Raw genomic sequence first — 10,014 nt, forward strand, 5'->3', positions numbered from 1 at the left:
GAATTTTGAGAGCGTATAAAATCGGAGATTCGATTGTTACATTTTGATTAAATGCCTGTTTCTACAATGTAGATGTTGTGAATACTGTTAGGAATGTTTCAAAATTCTCTTGATTGACACATCAACAAATTATGTTACATGACCTCATTAATGTAATAAACATCTTTGTAATACGAATACGTAATAGACGTCTCAAGCACGTACGAATCTTTCGCGGGTGTAGAGTTAATTGTAGCAATCAAGTTAAAGCACAAGTTTCAAAATATGATTATATAATTTTCTGAATCACATTAATTTGATGAAGAACACTAAAAATGAAATAGTATGTCATTTAAATAGCAAAATAACAATTTAAAAAAAAACAATTTTTCCGGTTTTTTTTCCAGCAATTTAAAGAAAGCGGTTTTTTTTTTTAACTATAAGAAACGGATAAATAATAATACAGATGTATAATCTCTCAGCGTTAAATAAAACTATTTTTAAAAACATACGCGAATTGAAATCTATTTCAATACATCCACCATCGATCATATTTCCATACGCGTTCCAATGTTTGCTAAAGCATATTCTGTTTGAAATCTATCTCTTCAGAATTGACTACTTAGATAATTATATTGCCCAAAATGAATCTCACCGTGTAGTTGATAGTAGTCCAGTCGATCTTCTCCTTCGCGTACTCCTGTTGTTCGAGCTTGAAAATGTGCTTGTTAAAATAGAACTGCAGGTTCTCGTTTGCATAATTAATACATAACTGCTCGAAACTGTTCTCGGTGAAATTTTCGAAGCCGAAGATGTCGAGGATCGAAATAGCGGCCGTTTGCTTTGTACCTTTGTAAACGATGTGATTGACGCGCGCGACTAGCCACGAAAAGAGCGAACTATACAGAGCTTTCGCAAAAGCATCTCTGGCATCGAGGGCTTGATCAATATTTAAAGCAGTGAAGACTCTCTCGTTCCTCGCTTCCTACGATAATAAATAAACGAATTTATGTCTTGTTAATTCAATGGTAGTCAAAACAATAAGAATGTCTCAAATAAGTTTATGCGAAGACATAATTTTAAAAGGAACAACGTAAACTTCCTCTCAAACGTTTTCATGGCGTTTCTTCGATATCGATTGGATCAAAATGCGAGATGTATCAAAGTGAAAACTTACTGTCGTCTTGGTAGTGAGTGCTCGGATGATGCCATCGGAATTCACTTGAAGAAGGTGCGCCGCCCAGCGTATTTCAGCGTCGGAACCGACTTCCACGCCTTCCTGGCCGTGCCTCATTTGTTTCCGGTGAAAGTATACGTTTCCTAGATGCAACACGCTGGATAGAATCTTGAAAATTGTATCCTGCTCATCGGACGAGAAGCCGAGAACCTGCATGGCCGACAAGAGCGCCTTGAAATCCTGCACATCGCTCTTGCCATCGATCTCGCAGTTTCCACCCTGAAACAAATGCAAAAAAATTTTATTATCAATCATTTTACAATATTATAGACTTTCTGGTGAAAAAAAGTTCATATAACATCCCATAATATTTTTAAGATTTTTTAATTTATGAAGATTTCTGAAAAGTTCATTAAAAACTTATTCTTTTATTAGATATCGATTTTCTTTGAAAATATAAAATAGGAAATCTTAGAATATTTCAGAATTCACATTATATGTACAAAAAAATTATAGAAATGTAGCTTTCTAAGCATTTCTAAAAAATATTTCAATTTCTATAAAGTTTCAGAAAAGATCCCTACTTAATTATATATGAAAAATTGGATCCTAGTAAAATAGATTAGTTTTCAAAATAATAATTATAATTTGATAAAATTTGGTGAACAAAAGATCACATAAATATAAGGATCAATAATGAATAAATTTTGAGCTATGGTGTATTAAATGTGTAATACATACACTCACAAAGCATCTGTGTGTGCGTACAAGTATGTGATACATTATAATTCAAAATACATTAATAACGTTATTTGTTCACCACATTATAAGTAAATAACTATATTATATGTAAAATTAACTCATTTCATCGGAATACAAATTTTCCATACAATTAATGCGGAATCCTTTTCTAAAAAGTTATAAAATTATACAAAAATTCAAAAAAATTCAACAATTTATGTAACTTCTAAAAAATTACACGTAGAATTTAAAAAACGTATAAAATATCTCCTCTTCATATCCAAGCTGAAGCTGAGATACACAGATTTTTTGTTGCACGTTCGTATAAACACACATACCTGATTTAAATAAAAATACTTGTCCGGTGTAAGCAGGCCATATTTATCCCTGAGTTGCTGATCGAGTCCAGCTAGAAGTTCATAGAACACGTGGTAGTTCCTCTCCTCCGAAGCCTGTGTTACTATCCTACTCTTTTCTAGAAGATATTGCGTTATTCTACCGCCTACGATCGCGCCGCTAAGAAATAGAAAAATTGTTTGCGTGATGGGGCACCAACAGAATCGACAAATATTTATAATTTATTGTCTTCTATAATTATTTTTTTTTTTTTATATTACTCACTCCCTGAAGTAAACCTCCAAGTATTTCCCGAATCGACTGCTATTGTCGTTTCGCGGTGTTTTGGCATTTCCGAAGCTCTCTAAGAGTGGCGTCGCTTCCAGAATTTGCTCGGTGACGAGATTGTTCGGCGCGCGATTAACGGCCGCGAGATATTGCATCACCAACTTCGTAGACTCCGTCTTTCCCGAGCCAGATTCACCGGAAATGACGACCACTTGATTGGCACTGGAGTTATTGGCTGCAGTCACTTGACTGTATGCGGAGGAACCCACGGCGAATAAATGCCTGCAAAAGATATGTGGCAGTAACAACTGTATAAAAATGGAGTAACAATTATGTTGTCATACAATTACTCGTATAGTCGTAAATATTGAACACTTCTCTTAATATATAATGATAACATAAAAAGTTAAAAATTGATTAAAGGAATAATCGAATATGTTCTATTCTTTTTTTTACTCAAGTAACTATAAGTAAAATATTGTAACAACTGTAGAGAATAAAAGAAAGAATGCATGTTGAAAATAAATATATTATTTTCTTGCATTGTATATTATAATATACTCAATATACTTTTTAAATAATTTTATTTTAAATTATTTTTCATAAAAAATAGATAATGGAATTAATACTAACGGTGGGAGTGTACCAAGAATTCGTCCCTCGTAAAGCTTCACTTGATCTAGTCCATAGATATCGAACATTTTGTATGGATTTACCGCCACGAGGATACTTCCCGTGTAGGTCTAAAAATCCATCGTAAACAATTATTAGAGTCAATCGTTAACGCTAGGAATGAATTAAGTCAACGCAAACGCAACGTACGTAAATTAATTCCTTGTCGTAACGGATCTTCAAGTTCCATAATAGTGATGCCTCGTTCAGATCCCTGCAATTCATTCAATTTGTCTCACGTCGGTGCGTTAATTACGTAGAGTAGACACATGATAATTTCGTGACTTACGTCAACTGAATCATGTCCTCCACACCATTTTGACCTAAGTCCTGCCTGGGCTTCACTCCGCTCAAGTTGGTGAGAGTGAAGATTTGCGGCTTAAACACATAATTGTATGCAATTACTCGTCGTTTTTCCACATGAAGATCTAGAATGGTCGCGGCGGCTCGACAACATGTATTTGTATAATTTTTATGACGACTCGAGTTCCGCGATTACACTCGATGACACTTTCTTTCCAATTTCTAACGACGCACAAGAGACATGGAGAACCGTCTAAAAACGTGACTTTCCAGCTAAAACGCACTTTACGATTGTTCCTGCCATATCTTCTCGATACGCGCGGCTTCTACGGAGAATGTTCGAGAGAAAAAAAAAAGAAGATTCGTGCAAATTCACATAAGAAGCGTGAGAGCCACTCACGTGAGACTTAACCGGATACCGTCTGCGTCTGCAGTTGCACTTCCATTGGCGTCAGTAAGTTGTTACTTCCGGTAAATTAATGAAATTACCAATAGATTTCAAAAAATTAAAAGTACGTGTAATTTACAAAATTTTTCTGGCGTCTCTATTTGCGAAAAATAATCTTGATAAACTAGAACAATTATATACTTAAATTACATTATTATACATTTTAAAGTTTTAGATACTTTGATGTCGGGTAATAGTAAATTGAGACAATGAAAATTTTTCTCTCAAATTTTATAATTTTTATCGAACGAACTAATGTTTCTATTGTTACAAAATGTAAATTTCCATTCTTCATTTAAAAAAAATATGTAAAATCAAATTTAATTATAAAATATCATATTAAACTTGATAATCTATGCGCGCGCGCTCTAAGATATTCCTTTTCGAAAGTGATTAATGCACCTTACGCCAATGTCCGTCGTTATCTATAATGGGACACTGGTGAAGTGCAGTGCTGCAACTAGTGCGCGACAATGCAATGTGAAGAACACAAAGCGGGCGGACAGGAAAAACGGCGCGTTGTTAAATGGTCTACGATAGGTGTCGGTTGTAGAACGAGGCGGCTGCCTCGCGTTAATGGAGATTACGACGCGTGCGAATAATCATCCGGCAGTCATTTCGCTTTACCGACGGGTAGCTCCTTTCAAAATTCTAGCGTCACCCACGTCACCGGGAGATCGATGACCGGCGATGCACGGATTCACGGCCCGCGCGGAAGCACGAACTTGAAAATCACACGCGCGCGAAGGACGAAAAAGTGAATGAAAAACGTGGAAACCAGATTGACGCGGACGCTCGATGTGAGAGTTGCCCCTCTCGTTCTCGTCTAATGAAACGAATTCAAACGCACGAGGGCCGCATTAGAAAGTCAAGAACCGACGAGCGGATCACTTGGATACCGTATACACTTGCTCCATTCCTGCCCGATGGTGTTTGGATTGCCTTAAACGCTTGACAGCCGAGCCAAGTTGAAACGCAAGTTGTCTTCAATATTCTGAGAGTCAATAGTTGAATCGTTATATTTCTAAATATTAATGATCAAACGATACAAAATCGACTTTAAACATATTTATAGATAATTTTTCGAAAAATTAAATATACAAGTAAAAATAAAAAAAGCAATTTAGATGAACATTTTGACGAAGACACGGGAACGAAGAACAAGAATTAAATCATTATAATTTTGAATATCAGTATCAGTATCGAATAGTAAAATTAAATACGTTTAATGATTTTTTTTTTAAATTAAACGTATATTAAACTAAAATAAAATTGAATACATTAACTTTAAATATGCTCTTTCTTTTTTAAAAGGCAATCGACATAAGTATTATTCTATTTTAGTTATTCATTGAATGCTAATAATAATAAAAATAGAATGATATTTGTGTACTCAACTGTGTCCCCTAAAAAGAAAGCAGCCTACATTTAGATATCCTTTTCAAATTTTTTTAGATTTTGTCGAAAATATGTGAGTTAATTGGACACCATATTTTTAAATGTTAACAACTAAACAGAAAAATCAACTTTAAAGACATTTAAATACTTTTTGAAAAATGAAATATATAAATAAATTTAAAATAAAAAATGTAATATTCAGGTCAACATTTTATAGCGAAGCTATGTGAATCATACGCGAATTAATCCCAATGTCATTTTCAGAAAATGTAAAGTGATTGATTGCCTAGAGGTTGTGAGATAGCTGTATTGTCGATATATGTATATTATAGAAAGGCCTGTTTACCAATCAAAGGAGCATGTCTGGACTATCTTTTCTTACACAATTAGTTATTGAGTTCTTTCACATCTACCATTCGTAATTATGCACGGTTAATATGCAGGCGCTTTCTAAACGAACTTATCTTACCTTGCCGGCGATCACCGCTTGGACCGAAAGTACATTAGCGGCTCTATGGTATTCCAGAACCTCGCCTGGCAGCACATGGCCGACACCAGGGTCGAACCACACCAATTCACCCTGCACATATTGTAAATAAGTGATTTAATAACAGATGCTCTTGATTATATTTCAGTGTCTAATGGGGACGAATTTAGACACTTTATTTAAAATAAAAAGTGTAATTAAACATAAATATTAGAAATGTCTTTTTTTACACCTATATGTCTCTCTTAAGTGTGTTCAACTTTCAGAATTTCAATTTTTATAGAAACTGGTTGTAGTATGTGTGCGCACACACCGTTTTATTTAATTAAAATAATATCCCGTCAATCTCAGAAAATAAATTAATTTTAATTTTTTCGCTAATCATTTGAAATACTTGTATTTATATTATATTAATATGTACATTTTTTCACATATTGTCGCGGGAACAAAGCACGCAGTAAAAAACGTTTTACACTTGCGTTAAAAATTGTTCTTAAAATTTTTATATTGAATTTTTAACATAGCGTTAATTTAACATGTGATTATATTGTTTAAATATTTAGTGTTAAATTGATATTTAGCATTTATAGTATATAACACAAAGACTAACTGAATAACAAAAATAATATACACGGTAAAAACACATTGTGTATTTATATTAAAAACAGCCCAATCACATTCTTATGGTGAATTTTTTTACATATTCGTGTGTTAATTTAACATATCATAAATATCATAACATATCATAAATGTTGATTTATACTTAAAAAAAATGTATACACTTTTACACCTTTAGAGTGAGAGGTAAACCTTTATGTATTTGTGTTGAAAATGATTCACTCACGTTCTTGTTAACGATTTGTACTGAATTTCTAACATATTCAAGTATTAATTTAAACAGAATGTAATTATTTAAACATTTTGTATTAAATTGATATTCAACATTTCTTAGTGTCAAAATGACACAATTTACGAGTAAATAAATAAATAACATAAAAATAAAATGTTTTAAAATGTAAATTCTGAGATAAATGAATAATATATAGGTTAATTTAATATATCATAAATGTTAATTTTGCTATAAAAAAAATATGCTTCCACGATTTGTTTACAAACTGTGTCGATATTATCTTTTTTTGTATTTATTCTCTTACATAATATTTATAAACTTTCTAACATCTTTATCTTATGTTAAATTCATTTGAATGCATCATTTGAGACATGCGATTTATGATAAATTCATTATATTTTTTCCAACACAGTGTAATTTAACATATTACAAATATTAATTTCATTGAAGAAATATGTTTTCACAATTTATTTAAAAATTTTTAAAATGTTAAATTGTTTTGTGTTACTTCCTAATATATTCATCTTATATTAAATTAACACAAAACTTTTGGATGAACTGTTGGGACATGTTAAACTTTTAATACAAATTTTTCAACGATATGAATATCTTTTGAAATTTTAAGACTTCATTGGATCATAATATTTTCTCGGATCATAAAAATAATCCCGAACCGTTTTCAAGTTCCATGACGGAGATCTACGCGTCACGGACGCCTGCAGCCTCCTCTTTCCGGTGCAGAAACCAAATATCGATGATGATGCGTCCGGAGAAATAGAGCGAGCGCTGTTCGCGTCGCTGAACGTTCTGATGTGCGTCGGGATACGCGTCGCTGTCTTCTTCACATAATTCGATCTCTCTTTGCTCTGTTTCGTTAACACTCCGCTGATCGAGGTTCTCCTCTGGTCGTCCACATTTCGCACCGGCGGATTTCCCGTCGACGTTTTCCGCCCAATCTTCATGTAGCTAGGTAACGTCGTTGATTTTATCCCCGTTTTCGGACATTCCGTCCGCTCTTTCGCGAGCAACTCGGTTTGCGACTTTGGTCGGCACCTCGTTTGTCTCTCGCTGGTCCACGTGGAATCTCTAGGATGATTTCGAGACCAAGAATCTGTTTTTGAATCTCTTCGCGCAGACCATGTGGAATCTGCGCGATAAGACGTCTTTACGTCCTCGTTTCTCTCCGTTTTAAAATTACGCAGTTGCTCGATGTCTGCTTTGGAAATCAATATGGCGTCGTGTTTAACTCTGACCACGTCCTGATCTCGATCTTGGTGCATCCTTCGCTCCAAGGAATCCACACTGTCCGCGTTGTTGATTATTCTGCGTCTAGACATCGTTCTATCCATCGGCTCTGGTCTTTCTTCATGAGAAGTTTGCCTGGACGCTCTGCGCGTGACCTTGACATAAATATTATCACGACTGACGTCCGCACATTTGGGCCAATCGGCCGGGTCGGGAACAGGATCTCGCAAGTGCTTGACGACTTTCGTCGAAGTGCTCACGTGTTCTCCGCTCGTCCTCGTCCTGGAGAACCTCGTCAGGGTATTCGAAGGAGTTGTAGAGTCGCGCAACGTTAAGGTGTCCGCGCGTTCTCCGCTCGCTCTCGTTCTGGAGAACCTCGTCAAAGTACTTGAAGGAGTCGTAGAGTCACGCAACGTCGAAGTATCGGCGCGTTCTCCGCTCGCTCTCGTCTTCGAGAACCTCGTCAGAGTATTTGAAGGAGTTGTAGAGTCGCGCAACGTCGTGGCGCCAGTCGGTAGCGACATTTTTCGTCGCCGAATTCTCCCATAAACCGGCGCTTCCCTTCCGGCGGTCTCCCTCGTTCTCGAGGAGGAGTACTCCTCTAGCCGAGACGTCTTCGAGGCGTGTAAAATCTTCGGCAGAGTCGACGGCCGCGAGAAGTCACGATCCTCTTTAGCCGAGCGAACGGAACTTGGGATACTTGAAGACGTTCTCGCGACATCCTTCACCTGCGAGTTCGTCTCTATGCTCGCACGACGTTGTAGAATGTCCTGCCGGGAGACTCTTTTTAAGAGCGAGGAAGTGCATTCGGTGTCTTGACGAGTTCTCCTACCGGTCGACGGTAACGTAGTCGGTCTTTTCTCCACCTGACCCCTCTCCGCCGTAGGATGGACCGTCTCGACGTCGTCTCTGACACATCGGCGCCGTAGGATCTCCTTCCTGGAGATCGCCGGACCGCGCGGCACTGTGTAAAAGATCTCGCGGTCATTCTTCGTGACGATTGCACGTCGGTCACTCGAGTCCCGGGACGGCCGCCGAGCGGAAGCCCGGTATTGATGCCTACCCGCTTCCGGCGCGTAGGAATCCAGGACGGAATTCGAATCTGGGTCTGGGCCGCCGGCGCTCGCATTATGCAATGCGCGTCCGCCGCGGCCACCGGATAACGGTTCCGCGCTCGCGTAGAAAGCTTCCGAGGAGTGTAGCGAAAAGTGACTCCGCGGGGTCGACGATCGACCCACGGACCAGCGTCTCCGTTGCTGCTGCTGCTTCGTGCTTGGTCCCGACGGGTCCATGTTGGCCATCGCTGCCGGGAATGTCGGCGATCGGTCGCGCACTTCATGTGCGAACTGATCACACGCTACTTTTTGTCTTTCTCACCCGAAGCTTCTATCGTCGCGGATCACGTCATCGTCTATATCGTCAACTCGGTTCCTCTGTTATATTTTACCAACTTTCTACTAATTTTAAACACTCATTCATATAGTTATTTCAAATGCGTTAGTAACAAAAGTCAAATATAATTAAAACAAATAAGCCAAGAGGGTCATATATATCCGGTTCAAAGGTGGATCCTGCTACTTGATGTTTCGTGTGAATTCCAGTTCAAGCAAACTATGTGCCGATTATTTTATCGATCTTGAAATACATCCTAAACTGAAGTTGGATTGTCACAAATTAATTTGTGAAGCGATTTAATATTATTACATAACATTAATGGACATATTTAAAACACGAAAGAATTATGTCAAATATAACTCATGCATTCGCGGAGAATCTCCGTTCGCAAAACCGTGAATGATGTCCCCTGTAATCGAGTTTTCTCATAAAAGTGATATATATTTTTCATCCGTTTATAATTGTATAAATGACGTATACACAAATGACGTGACACGCAACGCGCCAAAACGCAATCGCGTGATTACAGATGCACAATATCTCGTTCAGTGTTCATCACGAAGTATCGGTTCCCACGCGATCACAGAAATTAAGCGGAATCTCCATTTTTATCGAATGCAGTCTTCGAAAATATTTACGTATATGAATCTTTAACGAGAACGGGAGGGTGTGTTTATCCTCGACGTTCCAGTGAT

General features: G+C 37.2%; 1 protein-coding gene across 1 annotated transcript in view; it reads right to left on the reverse strand.

Moving 5' to 3' along the window:
* The window catches only part of Myo10A (unconventional myosin 10A), a 45,575-nt gene extending 36,350 nt beyond the window's left edge, over window positions 1–9,225 (reverse strand). Inside the window, exons 1-10 of the mRNA XM_018546717.1 lie at window positions 8,339–9,225; window positions 7,354–8,179; window positions 5,812–5,922; window positions 3,483–3,571; window positions 3,344–3,407; window positions 3,155–3,264; window positions 2,519–2,803; window positions 2,236–2,413; window positions 1,157–1,435; window positions 635–964 (exon numbers count right to left, since the gene is read on the reverse strand). Of these exons, the coding sequence (XP_018402219.1) occupies window positions 635–964; window positions 1,157–1,435; window positions 2,236–2,413; window positions 2,519–2,803; window positions 3,155–3,264; window positions 3,344–3,407; window positions 3,483–3,571; window positions 5,812–5,922; window positions 7,354–8,179; window positions 8,339–9,225 (3,159 nt within the window). The remainder of the gene's footprint in view (window positions 1–634; window positions 965–1,156; window positions 1,436–2,235; window positions 2,414–2,518; window positions 2,804–3,154; window positions 3,265–3,343; window positions 3,408–3,482; window positions 3,572–5,811; window positions 5,923–7,353; window positions 8,180–8,338) is intronic.
* Between the last annotated feature and the right edge of the window lie 789 nt (window positions 9,226–10,014).

This window comes from Cyphomyrmex costatus, unplaced genomic scaffold, assembly GCF_001594065.2.
Source record: "Cyphomyrmex costatus isolate MS0001 unplaced genomic scaffold, Ccosl1.0 scaffold58, whole genome shotgun sequence".
Lineage (NCBI taxonomy): Eukaryota > Metazoa > Arthropoda > Insecta > Hymenoptera > Formicidae > Cyphomyrmex > Cyphomyrmex costatus.